Source organism: Nycticebus coucang, chromosome 1 (genome assembly GCF_027406575.1).
Source record: "Nycticebus coucang isolate mNycCou1 chromosome 1, mNycCou1.pri, whole genome shotgun sequence".
In the NCBI taxonomy this organism is placed as follows: domain Eukaryota; kingdom Metazoa; phylum Chordata; class Mammalia; order Primates; family Lorisidae; genus Nycticebus; species Nycticebus coucang.
This window is the reverse complement of record NC_069780.1, coordinates 37136422-37158037: the sequence shown is the minus strand read 5'-3', so window position 1 is coordinate 37158037 and position 21616 is coordinate 37136422. Positions and strand designations below refer to the sequence as shown.

The window sequence follows — 21616 nt, the reverse complement described above, 5'->3', positions numbered from 1 at the left end:
AAAATATCTGGGCATGTGGCTGGCACTTGTAGTCCCAACTACTTGGGAGGCTGAGGCAAGAGAATCGCTTAAGCCCAAGAGTTTGAGGTTGCTGTGAGCTATGATGCCATGGCTCTCTACTGAGGGCAACAAAGTGGGACTCTGTCTCAAAAAAATATAAATAAATAAAGTCATTGATGCTAAGAAACATCCAACTGAAGCACGGGAAATACAGTAGAATACCCACACCTTTGGCAACAAGCCTCAAAAATACTTTTTTGCTTTTCAACCATTTCTTGCTGCAAATCTTCATTGTCCTATCTAATCAAAATAAAAATGTCCTTAAGGTCACAAATGACTCATACCCATCTAGAGGAGCAACTGAAAGTGTGACCTCCATGCTGCAACCAAAACTGTGACATCCATGCTGCAACCAAAACTGTGACATCCATGCTGCAACCAAATATTCAAATGCTTTTCAACAATAAGCAAACACAACAAAGTCACCAAAAGGTTAGTTAACTTTAAAATTAACAGATAGTTTTCATTTTTGAAATTATTAAGTACCCAGTAATTAGATTTTTACATAATAATGTAAAAGTATATCTAATTGAAGTTTCTTGAATGCAGCCTTATTTGATTGCAGCTAAATGAATGTGCCTTTCAACATGACAAAGTTCCCCACCCCTGTCTGGACTACATCATCGCAGCCACATCTTTGTCCGAGACAGAGCAACATGTTGATAGGAATTTGGCTTCAGATTCTTGGGTCAAAGAAATTATAATCCTATCCACTGAAATGTTCTAGGGTGCCAGATTGAAGATGGAAATGTCTTGTATAGCTTCAAGAAAACGTCTGAAGGGAAAAAGAATCTTTTTATTTTCTTATGACTTCCACATCCCAGCTGCCTACTGTTAACCATACCTATTACTGAAACCAGTGAAATATCTTTCTTTGCATGAACCTGTAAGAAGTGCCACATTCTGTGCAAAATGAGAGGAGCCTTCTAAATGTCACTCAGGGCTGTACTGATCAGTGTGGGTGACTGCTCTATCCCTAGGTAAGACCTGTGAACACAGAGTTCAAAGAGAAGCTTTCCTTCTCTGACCCATGCATGTTGCCTGTTCTAAATACAGAAAACTGTGACACCAAAAGTCTCACCACTCACTTGTACAAATAAACACCTCTGGTTTGTGCCAGCATCAATTTCTATTAGTTTACTTAAGCCTTTACAAATACCTAGCTATAGAAAGAAAATAAGATGACATGCTTTGAGGATTTTGTATGGTCCTTTTAAAGGAAAGACAAGTTTTAAGGTAGAAAATCATTGTCTAAGTTTAAATGATTTGAATAATTTAATTTTCACTATAAAGATAACTTTAAACATTGGAAATTTTTGTTTTATTATAGAAGAAACAGAAATTTTGACTGCTGATATGAATGAAGGTAAGTTAACATTATACTTTTTTCTTAGTGGTTCACTAGTTTCAACTGAAATGTTAAGATTATTTGCACATATACACGTATGTGTATATAATTGATTCAAGCAACAACTAACTTTGGTATCAATCTAAATTGAAAGCGTAACACTATCGTTCTCCTTTCCCAGTGGCTTTTAAGAAAAACAAGCATAAATGATTCTCGAGAACTTCTTTTAAAACTGTATTAATTTATATGTCTAATTTTGAAGTGAAAACAGTACTCTAGTGCTAGGCAAACTTTTTGATATGAACTTTGTCAGGGCATTTTTGTCAAAATAGCTGGATTTCAAGCATAACGTATGACATACATTTTGAAATAGAAAATAATAGATGTTAATCGAATTTTGCAGTATTTTAAATCATGATAACAGAAGACCTTTGAAGATGGCACCTTGGCCAGCTGTGTAATAAGAGCGAAATTACATGAAAGTATTAAGTTCCTGGAAGGATAGTAAATGGTTAAAGATTTGGAGTCAGACGGATTACATTAAATCCTGACTCAGTTATGTATTAGATCTGAACCTTGGGTGAGCAACTTAACCTCAAATACAAACAGGGGGAAAAAATAGCAGTGAATGTAAGCGTTAGATCTAGAAGCTACAGATTATTAAACAAAAGTGATTTTTGACAAAGATCCTTACTTTCTACTCAAGATAATATTAATTTGCAGAGAGTATCCAAGGTGGTTTCACAGTCCTCAATGAGGTTGCTCTTTGTTCAAAGGTCTAAGCAAAAATTTAAGATTTACCATCATACTCTTCCCTTATCTCTTCCCAGATTCTTAGGACAGGTGACACAAAAATATAAGTAAAGACTTCTTTTTTTAAAAAAAGTCTTCCGTCCGTGTTCTCTCTCGAGGGCCTCCCTCCTTTTGGGATGCCCCAAATGTATAATGATGAGAGTCACTTTCCTTTCTCATTCAGGGTTAGGAAACAAGTGTAAAAAAAATTCTCATGCCACAGTAAAATATAGGGAGAGAAGAAAGGAAGCATCTTACACTTTTCCTTTCTTCCATTGTCACAAATTCTGTTGCCAATTCATGACTTACGTCTTGCTCTACCACATTTTCTCAGTGACAAACAAGCCACATCTGCACGCTCACAGAGAAAGGAATATGGTTACATGTCAAGCGACCAAAAAACCATCCCCTGCTCTGCTGATCTGCTTGCCCAGGGGTCCCTGGCACATCACCCCTCAGGGTTAATATTGTGGTTAAATGTGATAAATGATATGCAAAACGCTCAGTGTGGGACCTGACACATAGAAAGTGCTCAGTATTATCATAATATCATTAATGATAATATTAATATTATTGAAAAGAGGGCCATACAAACAGCGGCTAGAAAGTAAAAACTGTGAGTGAGAAGGCACAGTTCCCCAGGCTGTCATCTTACCCCGATGACCTCAGAAGGGGATTCCTTTCTGCACTGCACTGTAGTAATGCCTGGATATGAAGCATCTCTCATCGCTAGAGGCCGGCCAGCACTTTCTGTCACTAGTCCCCCTTTAAGCAGAACTTCAGAGAATAAAACCAATTTTAATAGGAAGCCACAATCTTTTAGCAAGGTCAATAGCTGAGCTTAGCATCAAAAATAATTTACTAATGGATCCAGCCTGTTTTTTAGTAGTGCGGTTCTGCCATTTTTGTGGCAGAATCAAGAAGTGTCCGTTCAGAAGGTAATGGGTTCAAAATAATAACACCTAATCTCTTCCTTTCTTGAAGAAAGAAAACGGATAAAGTCATTATTCCCTAAACTATCCTGTGGAGTTAAAAACAGCCTGCATGCTCGAAGGAAACGAGTCGTGGGAGGAAAGCCTGCAGTAGTGGTAAATCTGTGTGGAAAATTGCAACATGACTTCCCCAGAACGGCCAGGACTGCGGGGGGAAACGGAGGGGATGATGCGATTACAAGGGGCTGGGAATATTACAACTGAAATGTCTTATGCTACCTGTGCGTATCACTATCTGCTAGAATGGCAGTGACTGCACAAATGTCTTTTACAGGGAGACTTCCCATGGCAGGTGGGAATTAAGGATAGCGAGGGAATTTCCTGTGGAGGAATTTATATCGGTGGCTGTTGGATTCTGACTGCTGCACATTGTGTCAGGTAAAAAGTGTCTTCAGTACATCTAAGATTTCCTGAAACAATGAAAATGAGCAATAGAGATTGTGGCAGATAATAAATAAAAGCCTTATCTGAAATCTTCCGAAGCCAGGAGTTCCCAACGGGCCCAGGCAACATAGCCAGACCCCATCTCTAAAAACAAGTTTAAAAATTAGCCAGGCATGGTTGTGTGGCCTGTAGTCCCAATGACTGGGGAGCCTGAGGCAGGAGGATCCTTGAGCTCAGAGTTCAAAGCTGCAGCAAGTCATGATTGTGCCGCTGCACTCTAACCTGGGCAGCAGAGTGACACCATCTCTTAAAAAATAATTAATTAAATAAATAAAATAAAATAAAAGCATATATGAGAAAAGTCATTGGGGAGTTCCACTCTATTAAAGGCTAAATGTTCTCTGGTATTCATGACCAGAACTCCAGAGGCCAGACCCCCAGGACAGACTGTGTTCTCTACAGACCAAACTGCTGATCCCACTGTCAAGGGCAGACCCAAACCATAGGTGACAAATTACCTGGTTGGCTCATTTGCATGGTGGGAAAGTGGGCAGGTACTACTTACAATCTATCCTCTGCTGTGCCCCATCTATCTTTTCTGTACTGTACAGCAAGAGTAACGTTTCCATTCCTAATCTGAATCACTTACAACTTAAAATTCAATGGCTTTGCATCCCTCTTAGGATAAAGATCTAAACAGAAAGGTTTACCTGGGCTCCATGTAACCCAACCCCTACGTTCCCTTGCCAATCTCATCTTGCTCCACAGCGCCACCTCCTGCTCCCTTCTGCACCGTTCTGGGCTTCTTTCAGCTTTTCAAGCTCATTTGCTCGCTCCTGCAAAGGGACCTTCATATATTGTTTCCCCTACCTGAAATGCTCTTCCTTATTCTATTTCCCTAGTTAATACCACCCTTTGTTCAGGTCTCAGCTCAATCTTTACTTCCTTACGGAACCTTCCCTGACCCCCTTAACTCAAAGTCTTCTTGAGAAATTCTTAAAAGCCCATATACAGTTCATTCCTTTCTCTTTTCCCAGTACATTCCTTCATCGGTGTGATAATCCATAACTCTGCATCTTTCCCTAGACCCCGAGCTCCATGAGAGCAGGAATTCCTTCTGATTTAGCTCACTACTGCATCACAGTGCCTAACACAGTGCCTGGTATAACAGGTCCACACTATATGGTGAATAAATTGAATTAACAGAGTCAAATTTTCAGCAATATTCAGGCTCTCTGATCCAAAAAAAATAACAAAAATTAATTTTAATGACATAATTCTTGGAACAGTTGTACCTAAAAGTATCCTGAATATCTCATTATCTCCTAGGACATCACGGCTTAACTTTATCATCTTTATGGAAGGATAAATTCTGTTTGGTTTATTATGCTTGAGAAAGCATATATACGTAGTACACTTTGTAAAGATTTCTATTAAGTTGTTTAGAATAAGTTTTGTTGCTTAAGGAAAATCCATTTTATGAAATACTTCATTGTTTGGAAATAAGGTCCTTATTTAGCACCTTTCTTCAAAATGAACAAAACCTGAGCTACAACACACCTGCTTCACCAGTGACTCCATACTGTTCCCTGAGAAGATAATAGCACATGCCAAATTTGTTTGAAACCATGAGTTGAAAATTGCTATGAAAATGCAATGAGGCATACACACAGGCAATATTTAGCTCATTCACTATTTCAGCAGGATTTTAAAACAGCCACTATGTTTCAGGTACAATACTAGGCACCAGGGTTGCAAAGATGAACTAGATCCAATCTCTGGCTTTAAGCAGCACAGCCTACACAGGGGTTCTCAACCTTCCTAATGCCACGACCCTTTAATACAGTTCCTCATGTTGTGGTGACCCCCAACCATAAAATTATTTTCGTCGTGGCATTAGGAAGGTTGAGAACCACTGGTCTGGCAGGTAGAAAGGCATATGAAGGCATAAATACAATGCAATCTTAGAATGAAGTCAGTCTTAACGGTGAGGATAAGAACTGCTGTGCACTTTGCGCTGAGAACCTCGGGGTTTGGCATTGTAAAAACAGTACATGGTCCAACTCTCCAGTTCCTCACCTGTATTTCTGGCAAGACGCTGTCTGTTCTCTGCTTAACAATTACCGTGATGGCCCACTCACTCCAAAGGCAGAAGTTGCATTTCACTTCAGGCATCTCTAGTTATTAGTTCTTTACTTTCCTGATATTAAGTAGTTAAATGGATTATTCCTTTCTTAACTATACCATTGACCTAAATCTACACTAAGTAAATGTAATCTTGCTGCTTCATGACAGTAAGAATTTTAAAAGTCTGGGAAAATGAAAAAAAGTCTTTTTAAAGGGAGAATAAAGATGAGGTTTTAGAATTCCATACTTAACTTTTTTGTCACTATATTTTATTTCCCTTCTCGTCCCCCCCCCCCTTTTTTTTTCCTGTTATAGAGCCACTAGAAGTCACCGTTACCAAATCTGGACATCATTAATAGACTGGATAAAACCGAATGCTGAGACAAAAGTTGAATGGGTGGATAGGATTATTATCCACGAAAAATACAATGGAAGCACCTACAAGAATGACATAGCTTTGATACAAATGAAAGGCCACCCCAAACCAGGAATTTGTAAGCTGACTAAATCCATCCCTGCTTGCATCCCCTGGTCTCCGTATCTATTTCAACCTAACAGTAGATGCATCGTTTCTGGCTGGGGTCGAGAAAAAGGTATGTTTTATAATTTGTTAATCAGAATCCAGGGGCTGAAAATATTCGAATGAGGAGAGAAATGCATGGGTGCTAATTCCCTAGTGCTCAGAGAGGAACATATCTAGAAAACTGAGTATCCAGCCAGGGCTGACTTTGTGGGTTTCTGACTGTGCATTGCCCAGCACCCCACACACAGATGGGGCCCCAAGTTTGACGGACTGTCCTACTGTCACCATCATGAAATTTTTAATAATTTTGAAAGGGCCTCACTCCACATTTCCATTTTTTACAGGACCCTGCAAATTATGTAGCCAGACTTTCAATGGACACATACACTCTCTTTGTGATGAATGGGTAACCATTAATCAAGAAAAAATATATAGATAAGGAGACATAAGGCAGGGACCTTTTGGATTTGTTGGGGGAAATGTGGATGAAAGATAAAAAGGTTTGCAAAAGGAGAGCTTCAGTATGTGTCGAGTCACTAATTCTCACAACCCTCCTCTCTCCCTTCCTTTCTTCCCCATTCCCTATGGCCTACCCCATCCACAAATAGAAAGGAAATATAAGAAATTCATTCATTGAGATTTTATGAAGACCTGAAGTGAACACTTCATATAATTAAGAGATGTGAACATTTAGAGACAAATTATTGGCATGATCTGATGAATTAGAGATTAGATTAGAATTAAACCACCCAACACTTCTCCCTTCCTCTTGAAGATTTATTGTTGAAATTTAGCTTCCTTTTGACCTCTTAAACTCTCTTAAACTCTTTTTGTTAGCAGAAACCTTAAGTAACGTCACTGAATGGGTCTTGTAGAGTCATATTCCAACACATTCTTTATAATTGCCACATTAAAAAGTATAAAATATATGTTGACATTAACCTAGATTTGTAGTACATTTGAATACATAGCTTGTAAAATACTAAACTTTATTAGGAAATAATTTATCTGGAAGTGTAAATTATTGTATCCTTATATTTCTTCTTAAAAAAAAATCTTTTATGATGTACATTTCTAAGTAAACACAAAAGTAGAGATTAAAGTATAATAAACCCTTACTTAGTCATCATCCAGTTTCCACAGTTATCAACATTCTGCCCTTCTTACTTTATCTCCCTGCTATCAATTGGCATCTCAATGGCATAATTAGAAAGGTTTATTTACAAAGGAGTTAATTAACACAGGTGGGGGGTTAGAGAACCACAAGGCCCACAGGTGCCCAGGAATAGCAGTACCAGAGCCGTCACTGCAGCCTCTAGATCTGAAGGTAGAAGGGAAGGAATGGTACTAGGAGAAAGAGTCTTAGGTAGAGCAGGCGGCCTAACAGAAGCAAAGACATTGCATATAGCTGTCCTCAATCTCATCATCCTCCCCGCTGTTGGAAACTTGTTTGTCCAAAACCAGCTGGAAACCAGAGGCTAGGAGTTCCTGCAGGTGGGGCTCTCAGGGCAGGGCGAGGCAGGACACTGGAGGGATCACGGGGAGCTAGTCAGCATGTTGCCCACACATCCTTCCTGGAGTATACTAAATCACATCGCAGATATCATGTCATTTCATCCCTTAACACTCTAGTATAGATCTTTACCAGATAAGGACACAATACTATTTTTATACCCCCCAAAATAAAAGCGATTCCTTGTAACCAGTCTGTTTAATATTCCTCATCTATTTATAAAAAATATTTTTAGAGTCGGATTATTTGAATCAGGATCCAAACAAAGTGTATACATTGCATTCTGTAGCTATTTTTCTTAAATCTCTTTTAATCTAGAATAATTACCCATTCCTTTTCATTAAAATGTACTTATTTTTAGGGTGGTGCCTGTGGCTCAAAGGGGTGGGGCACCAGCCCCATATGACGGAGGTGGCGGGTTCAAACCCATCCCTGGCCAAAAACCGCAAAAAAAAAAAAAAAGTACTTATTTTTAAAACTGAGTAGTTCCTATTTTAGAATTTCCACACCTTGAACTTGGTTGATCATATCCTTTATATGATATTTGACATGTTCTTCCATCCCATGTATTTTCCTATAAGCTATAGTTAGATACATTTTTATTCAACAATTAAGTTATTAGCCGGGCTCCGTGGCTCACACCTCAGCACTTGGGAGGCTGAGGCGGGTGGATTGCCTGAGCTCACAAGTTTGAGACCAGAATGAGCAAGAGCAAGACCCCAGCTTTGAAAAAAAAAAAAAAAGGCCGAGTGTTGTGGCGGGCGCCTGTAGTCCCAGGTACTTAGGAGGCTGAGGCAAGAGATCGCTTAAGGCCAAGAGTTTGAGGTTGCTGTGAGTCGTGATGCCACAGCACTCTACTGAGGGTGACAAAGTGTGACTCTGTCTCAAAAACAACAACAACAAAAACCAATTATATACAAATATGGCTTAACACATTTATTGAGCGCTTACCAAGTGCACTTTAATACTAACATGAGAGAATTTCAGTGGCAAAAAATATGGCCCCAGTCAATAGACAAAGAGATGAAGAGGTTGCAGGGCTGTAAGATGAAAGCCAGCTCTCGGGATGCTCATTGGCTACCTTGAAGTCTGGAGGTCAAATTCTGTCCTTTCCCTGACTCATCCTGGGATAATTCCAGGTCAACACGCTCAATCTGCAGAGGAGCTATCAGACAGGAATGCCCCCATCAGACAGCATAAGAAATATATAAAACAAGAGTACAGGGAGGGAGGCCGTCTCCTGACCATTAAAAATTTCTTACAGTTTTAAAATTTCTTACAGTTCTTACTTTTCCTGACTGAAGGGAAATAATAAATCCCCAATTTTAAAAAGGCTCTTGTTCCAAGAAAGGCAACCATCTTGAGACCAACTTGAAGTAAAGCTTGAAGGAAAAAAAGGAAACTCCTTCCTGATTTGCCATATACTTTGGTGGGCTTATATCTTCCTCTGCTTCTCGGGGGAGTAGAATACTAATTGTATAATTAAGTACCTCTACATGCTATAGGTTAGGGTCTGTGGAGGTGTCCTCTGAGGATAAACCAGAGGTCTCCATCCCTAGGTCATTCATAAGTTAAGTGAAGTGTGTGGGGGGGTCATTCAGCATAAGATACTTCGTATATAACTGAATTACTGTGAGTTCATGCATTAATTACATTAATATTTATTAAGCAACTACTTTGTGCTAGCATGATTCTGGGTGCTGGTAAAGAATCAGTCAGGCCTATATTGCCCCCCTAAAACTTTGACTGATGAGGAAGCAGACACAAAATAAGAAACTAAAGTATAAAAATTGCTGAGATCTGGGGAAAAGGAGGAGGGGAGATGCGGCAAAGATTCCCTCCTTATACCTGAGACATCTCACTTGTATTCTTATATTTTCATCTTCCCTAATCTGTTTGTTAACAGTACCTGGCCCTTCTTTTTCCTTGGACCAAAAATGTTCAAGTCCCAAAACACTTAAATAGAAAGGACGTCCTAGATCTCCTTTTAATTGCTTCAAATCATTTAGGAAATGAATTTCTTTCCCCACGCACACATTAATAACTTCATATGCATTTTCTTTATTCTAACTTCTTATATTAAAAAGTTGTTTTCACTCTAACAAGCACTTTTCAAGGAAATAGGGATTGTAAGAAGATAGAGGATGTTTACATAAAACAATCCCTTACGGATTCCTGTCCACTGCTCTACTGAACTCTGCAACCAAAAGGGAAAGATTTTATCTCATTCATCTCAGGGTACCAGCTCTTTTTTAATGAGTGTGACTTCAGTCCATATGTTCAATAATCCCCCTTGATGATCCATACAATTTTCTGTAAAAAACAATTACAGAAAAGGGGATATGAGGAGAAAAGTATGATGAAATATGCTAAGGCCCTGTCCTCAAAAGTTCATCTGTATGTTGAGGAATATATACTCTCTTATATTCCTAATGGTTTACTATTTAGATTTCTTCTTTGTGACTTCTAAATGTTTGTTTTTTCACTTTTTTTAGATAACCAAAAAGTCTTTACACTTCGGTGGGGTGAAGTTTACCTAATTGGCAACTGCTCTAAGTTTTATCAACATCGCTTCTATGAAAAAGAAATGGAATGTGCAGGTAAGTGCTAAGTGGCTCATCTGGGATTTACAGTATATATATTCCTACCAGCAAATAGCTCCTCCTCCCCACCCTATCAGCTCCCCTGCTCTGGGCCCTGAACGCTTCCGTTTGGCCTTCTAGTTGTTGCCAACTCTTTCGCTCCCTTCCCTGTAGCTCAAGTTCCCCCATTCTAATACTAAGAGGAAACATCTTCCTTAAACTATTATATACTAGTACAGCAAGGTTGACTAAGAGCACAGACTTTGGAATCAGACCTAGATTTATATCCCAGTTTTTAGCAATTACTAGTCATGTGACTTTAAGTAAGTTTCCTCACTTGGAAAATTGAGGCTCTAAGGAAATAATAAGGAAATGGAGGGGCAGAGCATTTACATGATTTACCCAAAGTTTTACAGACAAAAGGTAATAATATACCCAAGACCAAAACTAAAACCACTTCTAAAGAGAAGTTCAAGTCATCTCATCTCGAATGACTCCAGTTGGAAGTAAATCCCCCTTCCTTGGAAATCACATTGTGGGCAGGGCATGGTGGCTCATGCCTGTAATCTGGGAGCACGCTGGGAGGCTGAGGCTGGTGGATCGCCTGAGCTCACAGATTCGAGACCAGCCTGAGGCAAAGCAAGACCTTGTCTCTAAAAGTAGCCAGGTGTTGTGGTGGGCACCTGTAGTCCCAACTACTTGGGAGGCTGAGGCAAGAGAATTGCTTGAGCCCAACAGTTTGAGGTTGCTGTGAGCTGTGATACCACATCATTCTACTGAGGGCAACATAGTGAGACTGTCTCAAAAAAAAAAAAAAAACAGAGAGAGAAATCACATTGCGCTTCTTATGCCATGGTCTCTGCTGCTGCTGTCATGGTTAATTCCCCAACACTACAAGAACAATTCCTGCTTCTGGAGATGATCCAAAGGCTGGGCACCAGCCTGTGTGGTGCATTTAGGATGCTTTATTGAAACCATTTATAAATAATGTATTACTGAAAAAGGCAGTTATTAATATCCTATAATCTTTTTGAATACAGTGATTTAAAAAATTTTAGGGCAGTTCGTGTGTACCTCAGCCGGAAGGACACATTGAGGTTGGCATACCCATCAAGGACAGTAACTACCATGGCTTCCAGTGCTTTGGCCAAACCTCAGATGCATGACCTCTTGGCCAGGCGCCTGTGGATTCACATTGTTGGAGCATTTGTTGTATCCCTGGAGGTTGCAGCTTTCTATAAGTTTGCTGTGGCTGAACCAAGAAAGAAGGCATATGCAGATTTCTACAGAAATTATGATTCTGTGAAAGATTTTGAGGAGATGAGGAAGGCTGGTGTCTTTCAGAGTGTAAAGTGATTTTGGAATATAAAGAATTTCTTTGGGCTGATTTACATAGACGTTTGTCACTGACCCATGTTCCTGAGCTATGAATATGAGTGATAAATAAACTATTAATAAATTAAAAAAAATTTTTAGAAAGTCATAAGAGTAAGGAGACAGTGTTCTTCTGTCTTGAAATGGTTCCGAATTACAGTGGATGAAAGGGAGAGGAACAGCATAAAATCTTCCAGGAGGTGGTATCATGGTTCAGAGCGTGAGCTCTGAGGTGTGGCTGCTCGGGTTCAAGTCCAGGCAATGCTATTTGTTAAAAGTGACCTTGGACAGTTAAACTCTGCGCCTTGTTCGTTTCAGCTGCAAAATAGCTGATACCACATAGGATTGTGGTCAGGATTAAAACAATGAATGACCAATCCATATTAGGACCTTGATAAGCACTAAGTATTCCTGTCCCTACTCAGCATCTGATGCAACTTGCAGGTTGTCGTTCATCTCAGTATACAGTTGTATGAAACAGAGAACACAGGAAAAGCATGCTGAATTAAAGGCATTAGTAAAAGAAGGCTTAGAAAATATTTCCTAACCTGCATCTCTCCAACTCTGTTATTTCCTGTCAGGTAAGCTTAAGGCAACTGAGGCCCTTACATGCGTTGGCGTAGGAGGCAGGAGGCGGAGCAGCCTTGAAAATAGAAGGAACCGTGTGACCATCTCTTCCCCCTTTCTTTCTCAGGTACAGTTGATGGTTCCATCGATGCCTGTAAAGGGGACTCTGGAGGCCCCTTGGTCTGTATGGATCCCAACAACGTGACTTACGTTTGGGGTGTTGTGAGTTGGGGTGAAAACTGTGGACAACCAGAGTTCCCTGGTGTTTACACCAAAGTAGCCAATTATTTTGACTGGATTAGCTACCATGTGGGAAGGTCTCTTATTTCTCAGCATAATCTATAAAATTGTGATCCTCCTCTTTCTACTCTTTTTCTTTCAGAAGTTCCATTTTAATTGATATGAAACTGTATATTTAATTTTTCTCTAGGGACAAAATTGAATCAAATCTCATTGGTATTTTTAAAGGTCTCTACAAAGTTTACACCATACTGGAATTTTCCTGTGTAATTATGAAATAAATATTTTGGTTAAGTATACAAATTTTATTTATCAGAAATTTGGATTAAATTCTCTCTCATGCAGGAGTGATGTACTAACGGTGTAACTAGTTGAATGACATCAGTTCACATAAGACTGGGCTCACACCTCAACTCCGGCACCTACTACTTTTGTCCCTGGGCCATCTATTTTCTTCTTTGTGCCTCATTTTCCACCTATAAAATGGAAACTGGAATTGTCTAGCAATGAAATTACATATTAATGTGCAATATCTGGCAGGCATAGTGCCTGTCACAGGGCAATAACTGACCTCACAGGTCTTGTCCATTTCTCTGCTCCTTGAACTATTAAAATTTCTTAAAAATTTTGTCTTCACTGTCCATTTCACACGTTCTCTTTGACTCTTTCCCTGAATCTCTCCACCACCATTGGCCTATCTGGTGTCAGACCTCACAGTCCATTAGCTGCTCTCCTCCCCACAGCCTTACACCCTTCAGAGCATCACACTCCTTCCTGGCTGCTGTTCTTAGCCTCTTCCTTCTGGTCTCTCATTTTGCACTTTCCTTGACGACCTCACCTATATTCCATTTTAAATTTCACTGGTAACTAATGACTCACAAATTCATTCAGATTCACAAAATCTCCTGCTCTGCCTTTTCTTAGAACTGCAGCCTGGTATGTGCTGCTGAACACTTGCCATTGTCATGTGGATATCTAGTAGCATTTCAAAAGTAACGAGCACACACAGGCACAGTATTGGCCCTGCCTGACTTGCTCTTTCCCACCTGGGTACACAGCACTACCACCCCTCAGGGCTACAGTGGACCCAGTCTCCATCTATCATCACCTGCTCTAACCTGCTCAGAGCACTGTCATCCCTCAACACAGTCTGTTTTTATAGGTTTGTCCATCTCTTCCCCTCACTGCTCCCGCAACCCAACTACAATGTAAAATGAGTGACAATCATCTGCCTTCTTTCTAGCTGCCTCCCTAGCACCTGGCTCATAGAGGGCACTCAGTGAATAAATACGAGCTAATATTGTTTATTTATTTTAAAAACAGAGCTATTATCATCCAGAAGGCAGACATATATTTTTTGCATAAGTGAAAAATTAATATGGTATCAGGATCCAAGACTGGACAGGACCAATTGTTTAAATAATAGAAATATCCATTTTGGGTGGCGCCTGTGGCTCAAAGGGGTAGGGCGCTGGCCCCATATGCCAGAGGTGGCAGGTTCAAACCCAGCCCTGGCCAAAACTGCAAAAAAAAAAAAAAAGAAATATCCATTTTAACATACATTCCAAAATTAGTTGCTACCAGATTTTTTTTTAAGTTGAGGTAAAATATACATAACATAAAATTAACCATTTAATCTTTTTTTTTTTCCATTTAACTTTTTGTTGTTGTGATTGTTCTTGTTGTTGTTGTTTTGTGAGACCTGGTCTTACTCTGTTGCCCTGGCTAGGATGTAGTGGCATCACCATAGCTCATTGCCACCTTGAACTCCTGGGCTCAAGAGATTCCTGTGCCTCAGCTTCTCAAATAGCCAGGACTACATGCGTGTACCACAATGCTAGGATAGTTTTCCTATTTTTAGTAGAAACAGGGTCTCGCTCTTGCTCGGACTGTTGTCAAACTCCTGAGCTCAAGCAATCTTCCTGCCTTGGCCTCCCAGAGTGCTAGGATTACAGGCACGAGTCACCACACCTGGCCCCATTTTAACCATTTTTAAGTGTACAGTTTAGAAGCATTAAGAGCAGTCACATTGTTAAACAATGATTAACACCATCCATCTCCAGAAATACTTCATCTTCACAACCTGAAACTTTGTATTCACTAAACGATAATTCCCCGTTCTTCCTTCCCATGCTGCCCATATTTTAAATTCCTTTTGTCATTCAAGGGTACAGGAAAGTATTCCTTATCTACTGCTGTGTTAGAAGGAACCCCCAAATTGTGGCTTAAATAAAAATTGCTTATAATTTTGCTCATGAATCTGGGGTTGGCTGGACTCAGCTGAGCAGCTCCCCTTTCAGTTTCTCACGCAGCTGCAGTCACAGGGATGAAGGCAGAATCATCACTGAGGCTTCTTCCTCCACGCAGGCTTCTGATGCCTGGGCTGGGAGCAATCTGACAGCTGGAGCTTCTCAGATGTCTCCTCTCTGTGTGTTCTCTCCACCTGGGTTCTCAGCATGGCTAGTCCAGGGATGCCAGACTCCTTACACAGCAGCTGATGAGTGTCCCGAGAGACACGGCAGGACCGGCCTGGCCTTTTCTAACTTAGCCTTGGATGTCATTCAGCATCACTTCCACCACAAAGATAGTCCCAGTTTTAAGGGAAGGGAAATAATCCATCTCTGGATGAAAGGGGTATCAAAGAATGTGTGGACATGTTTTAAAACCACCTTGTCCTGATCAGAAATCCTGGCACAATGTGGCACTTTAGAAGATGGCTATGTAGGAGATAAAAAGAGAAAATGCTCAAGAGCAGCCAGGTGGGAACCCAGCCCATGGAACACCGTCAACTAATCAAGGAAGGGGCCATGCCAGTCTGCACAGTGACCTAGAACCTGGCGGCTTCGCAGCAGAGCAGAACAGGGTCAGGGCCTAAAGGGCAAAGAGCCTGCTCTCTGAAAGGACTCCACGCGGTACAGACCTGGAATAGCAGGAGTGGGATGACCTGATGCCAAGTTTCTCCTGTTTAGAGGTCTGTCTCAGCTCCTAACTGCAGACAACAAAAGCCAACTTAATCAGCTCGATAAAAAATATATATATATTCAAAGATATTAGGCGGTTCACAGAATGTTCAGGTAAGTCAGAGAATGGAAGTGTACACATCTGGGAAAAATGCTCAAAGACCACCATAGGACGGCTCCATCAGAGACTCCAACTGCCACCAGCTCATATGCCAGTCTCCAGGGACAGCTTGTACCACAAAGTCTGGGCACTGGACACTGTTGCTAGACCCTCTGCCGCTGTGCCTCCTTGAGTTAGCAGATCTTCCCTAAAGGTGGGCAGGAGACAGAACTCACTGGATGTGGAGCTGTCCCATCATCTGCTATTTCACTTGGCTTCAGACCGCACCATCTTATGAAGGAGATGAGAAAACAAATTATGAAGCTGTACTTTGCCAGGTACAATGGTAAGGAAAACATTAAGGCAGATCAGGAAAACCAGCCTGAAGTGTCAAAGAAGGCTTCCCCAGAGGCAAGCTTAATCTAAATCGGTGGTTCTCAACCCTCCTAATGCTGCAATGTATTTCCATTGTTACAAAAGGGTCATGACCCAAGCTTGAGAACCGCTGACTTAAATTATGGAAGGAAGGACTGTCCAGGCAGATGCAAATGCAAAGGTCCTGCTGCTTAAGGAACGGAGAGCAGCTCAGTGCAACTAGAGCACACGGTGCAGCTGAGGAACTGGAAAGAGAGAAAGAGCCAGACCAGAGAGGGCCTCATGCCAAAGAGTTGGGACCATTAAAGGATTCTGGAAAGTTCAAGCTGGTGGGAGGGAGAAAGATGGACTGGAAGTGATCCAAGAATAATGAAGGTAGAAACTAAACCAGGGGTAAAGAGGATGGTGGAGATTCTAGATATGTTGAATGAAATGGATGCCATCTGGGGACAAATAGACAGCCAAGTACTAAAGAGAGAGAGTTGAGTCTAGGGTAATTCCCAGGCTTTTGGATAATGAGATGATTGCCGTTGCTACTGAGTGCAGAAATCAAGGGAATAGAGGAATAAAGGCAGGTTTAGAGATATTCTAAAGTTATGGTGCCATGGGAGCCCAGTGATGATGTACAGTATGCAAAGCTGAAAATCAACCAGTGAACCCTAGCTAGAGAAATCACCTACTGAATTTGTCCTGATGGTCAAACCTGCAGCCTCACCTAAGCAAGCTCCTTTCCAGCTCTCCAGTGCTGCTTCTGTGCCAAGTCATCTTACCTTCTGCCTACAACGATACCTAGAAAATCTCTCTTCCTGATCAAATTTGCCTGATGGTAGACACCTGGCCGACCACGCCCCACCCTCACCAAGCACACAGCCATTATCTCTAACATTTTTTTGTTTTTTTTTTTTTTTGTAGAGACAGAGTCTCACTTTGTTGCCCACGGTAGATTGCTATGGCGTCATACAGCTCATAACAACCTCCAACTCCTGGACTTAGGTGATTCTCTTGCCCCAGCCTCCCGAGTAGCTGGAACTATAGGCGCCCACCACAACACTCTGCTAATTACTTTTGTTGTTGCAGTTTGGCTGGGGCCGGGTTTGAACCCGCCACCCTCGGTGTATGGGGCCGGCGCCCTACCCACTGAGCCACAGGTGCCGCCCTATCTCTAACATATTATGGAACCATCCCATGTTCACAGATCTGGCACAGCCACCTCTCGTCCTTCACTTTGTCCCAGCTTGAAAGCTATTCATGCCACTCACCTTCTAGCCAGAGGCTAGAAACTAGCACTTATTTCTCCTTAATTTGAACTCCCTTTTAGAGGATAACCATCCAGGCTTGGCAGTGGGGAAAGACTGATCTTTATGACTGGAATGATTTCATCACATGGTATTTGTTTTCATCCTGGACAAAGGACAGACATTATGGCTGGATTTATTTTACCAGGTGGCATTTATTTCCATCACACTAGCCCTGCTGAGGCCATTTAATGAGACATGGAAAAACACTAAAAATTAGAAACCGTCCTTGATCATTTGTTATTTCGTTGATTTTTGTGTTATTTTAAATAACACAAACGATTGCACAATAGTCTAGTTTCTAAACATTCTAAGTTAATATGTTACATCAAACTGAAAAACTCTTGCAGTCTCATCTCATCAACACTACTATGTTCTGTGATGTCCTTGTACAGTGAAGAGATCATCAGGGGTTTCCAGAAGAGATACTTGACTTCTTGTGTTCACTATTATACTGTATATTAGTTCTGTATAGAAAATACAGCCTAGTCTTGGCCATCCAGAAGATCCTATTTCAAGGCACTCAAACCATTCAGACAAGAATCAACACAGATAGTGTTTTATATTTTCACAATTTTATTTTGATAACATCCATTATAATTGTTCCCAGTTTCTCTTTTCCTTCTCTGACTACAATAGCGTTTTGTCCTCAGTACTCCAAGGAAACATCTCTTGTGAAGTTCACCAGTCACCTCCAAGTTACTAAATCTAGTGGTCAGTATCGAGTCCTCATCTTCCACATCAGCAGAATTGATGGTTCTGTCTTTCTTTGACACACCAGAGCACAGCACTCTCTGAGTTCTATTCCTGCTGCACTGGGCTGCTCCTTCTTAACCTGCTTTACTAATTCTTCATTCCAACACCTCCTAAGACTTAGATTTTGTTCTGCTTCTCTTTATACATGCATATTTTACAGGATCTCATCAAGCCCTATGGCTTTACAAGCCATTTCTATCCTGGCAACTTCCAAATTATTTCTAAACTTTATCCCACCTTTGAGCTGCAGACTCAGAATAAGCTCAAACATGGTATGCCTGAAAAATTTTCTAATTTTTTTCCCTGAAAGCTGCTCCTTCTGCAATCCTCTCTATTTTAGTTAGTGAGAACTCTATTTTCTTCTAATTGCTCAGGCCAATATCTCAATGCCAACTTTGATTCCTCTTTTCTCTCACATTCAGCCCATCAGAAAAGCCCTTTGGTTCTACAATTGCTGCATTTAGAATGTGACCACTTTTCACACCTCCACCAATCTCTCCCCAGACCAGGCCATACTAACACTTTACCTGCTCAACTGTGTCCTTCCAGATTTCAGCTCTCGCCTTTCACAGCCAAAGTACATGTAGACAAACTATCCATTCTCTAGCAGGAAAGACCTGGAAGACAGCTGTGCATTTGCTACCAATGATGCCTGCAACAAAAATAATAGGCTTTGCTAATTATATGAAAGTCCCTCTAAAGAAGGCTCTTTTCAAACATTTTATTATTTTTTTGAGGCAGAGTCATCCTGTAGAGTGCTGTAGCATCACAGCTCACAGCAACCTCAAACACCTGGGCTTAAGCAATTATCTTGCCTCAGCCTCCCAAGTATCTGGGACTATAGGCACCCGCCACAACTTCCGGCTATTTTGTTGTTGTTGTTGCAGTTGTCATTGTTGATTTTAGCTGGCCTGGGCCGGATTCAAACCGGCCATCCTCGGTGTACGTGGTCAGTGCCCTACCCACTGAGCTATAGGTGCTGCCCTTTTCAAACATTTTATGCTAACTATTGGGAAGAGAAGATGGAAGTGGGTCATATAGAAGAAGGTATATGATATGGTCATCGAGGGCATGCATCCTGTGCAGTAGCAAGAAGCCCCACATCCAAAAGGGCTGTGCACTTGTCATAGCCTTGAAATTCTCACTGATTTTTCAATTTTTTGACACATTATATTTGCACATATTTATGGGGTACAAGTGAAATTTTATTACATGCATAAAATGTGTAATGATCAAGTCAGGGTACTGGGGTATCCATCACACAAATATTTATCATTGGGTATATTTCAAGTCTTCTCTGCCAGCTATTTTGAAAAATACAATACTGTTTTCAACTATAGTTCCCCTACTCTGCTATAAAACATTATAACTTATTCCATCTATCTAACTGTATGTTTGTACTCATTAACCAATCTCTCTCTTCACCATTTCCACTCTCTGGTATCTATCACTCTACTCTCTACTTCCATGTGATCAACCTTTTAGCTCCCACTTATGAGTAAGAACATGTGATAATTGTCCTTCTGTGCCTGACTTACTTATATTTCACTTAACATAATGATGTCCAGTCCTATCCAGGTTGTTGGAAAGATGTGATTTTATTCTTTTCTATAGGTGAGTAGTATTCCATTGTGTATGTAGACACATTTTCTTTATTCATTCATCCATCACTGGACATGTTGACTCTGTATCTTTGCTACTGTGAACAGTGCTGCAATAAATGTGGAGGTGTAGATGTCCCTTTGATATATTGATTTCTTCTCTTTTGGAAAAATATCCAGTAGAGAGACTGCTAGATAATATCACAGTTCTACTTTTAGTCTTTTGAGAAATCTCCATGCCCTTTTCTATAGTGGCTGTACTAACCAAGATGGATTAAAGATGAAATGTAGGGCGGCGCCTGTGGCTCAGTGAGTAGGGCGCAGGCCCCATATACCAAGGGTGGTGGGTTCAAACCCAGCCCCAGCCAAACTGCAACCAAAAAATAGCCGGGCGTTGTGGCGGGTGCCTGTAGTCCCAGCTGCTTGGGAGGCTGAGGCAAGAGAATCGCTTAAGCCCAAGAGCTGGAGGTTGCTGTGAGCTGTGTGATGCCACGGCATTCTACCAAGGGCAGTAAAGTGAGACTCTGTCTCTACAAAAAAAAAAGATGAAATGTAGGAACTGAAACTATAAAAATGCTAGAAGAGGGCGGCGCCTGTGGCTCAAGGAGTAGGGCGCCAGTCCCATATGCCAGAGGTGGCAGGTTCAAACCTAGCCCCAGCCAAAAAAAAAATAAATAAATAAATAAAAATAAAAAAAAAATGATAGAAGACAACATAGGGAAAACTCTTCAGGACATTAGTCTGGCAAGGATTTTAGGACTAAGACCTCAAAAGCACAATCAACAGAAACAAAAATAGATCAATGAGAATATATTAAACTGGGCGGCGCCTATGGCTCAGTCGGTAGGGCGCCGGCCCCATATATGGAGGGTGGCGGGTTCAAACCCGGCCCCGGCCAAAACTGCAACCAAAAAATAGCCGGGCGTTGTGGCGGGCGCCTGTAATCCCAGCTACTCGGGAGGCCGAGGCAAGAGAATCGCTCGGGCCCAGGAGTTGGAGGTTGCTGTGAGCTGGGTGAGGCCACGGCACTCTACCGAGGGCCATAAAGTGAGACTCTGTCTCTACAAAAAAAACAAACAAAAAAAAAAACTAAACACCAAAATAAAAAAATCAATATAGTGAAGAAACAACCTCTTGAATGTAAATACTTGGAAACTAATCATATGACAGAGACTAATATCCAGAATACAGAAAGAACTCAAATAACTCGACTGTAAAAAACAAATAATCTGGCCTGCAGTCACTAGGAAGAGGCCAGCCTTCTGTGCAGGTCATTAATAAATACTTCTTTTGCTTACTAAACAAACAAACAAATAATCCCATTTAAAAATGGAAATAGGACATGAATGAACATTTCTCAAAAGAAGACCTACTAATGATCTACAAGTATGTGAAAAAGTGTTCAACATCACTGATCATTGGAAAAATGCAAATTTAAAACACAATGAGTTATCATCTCATCCCAGTTAAAATAACTTTTATCAAGAAGGTAATAACTAAGATGTGGAGAAAGGTGACGTTTCATACGCTGTTGGTGGTAATTCTGAATAAACTTTGAGCAGTGGCCCTGCGCTTTTATTTTGCAACAAACCCTGCAGATTACACAGTTAGTCTGTGGTCAGTGTCAAACCCTGATATTTGATAGCAGGAATTAAGAGGAGAAAGTATATCTTGGAATTATTGCAGAACAACAAATGTTTAATGACTGAATGTGAAAAGGATTCAAAAATAAAAACTTAAGAGTTTTGTTTTCTACAAAGATGGTGGTGATTCCCATGGAGAACACAGTGGAAAAGGAGATTTGCCTGAGTGAAAAGAGAACAGTTCCATCAGCAGAGGACCTGAGATTTGAGAATTTAATCCCTAAGGAGGTATAGGACATAGAAAACTGAGTCTGAGTCCTCAGACCATAAGCATAAACTGTAGTTAAAGTATAAGAAATTAGATGAGATCGCAAAGGAGTGAATGCATAGAGAAAAGGAAAATAAAAAGTTTGGAAGGGCCTTTGGGTTTGGGTTATTTTACTA

At 40.8% G+C, this 21616-nt stretch overlaps 1 protein-coding gene across 2 annotated transcripts in view; it reads left to right on the top strand.

Moving 5' to 3' along the window:
* CFI (complement factor I) overlaps nt 1-12801 on the top strand; it is a 55404-nt gene extending 42603 nt beyond the window's left edge. For both annotated transcript variants that reach the window (XM_053565667.1, XM_053565594.1), the window contains 6 exons: nt 1391-1426; nt 3185-3288; nt 3467-3570; nt 6019-6296; nt 10235-10339; nt 12390-12801. In XM_053565667.1, the coding sequence (XP_053421642.1) occupies nt 1391-1426; nt 3185-3288; nt 3467-3570; nt 6019-6296; nt 10235-10339; nt 12390-12607 (845 nt within the window). In that variant the 3' untranslated portion in view covers nt 12608-12801. The remainder of the gene's footprint in view (nt 1-1390; nt 1427-3184; nt 3289-3466; nt 3571-6018; nt 6297-10234; nt 10340-12389) is intronic.
* Nucleotides 12802-21616: the final 8815 nt, after the last annotated feature.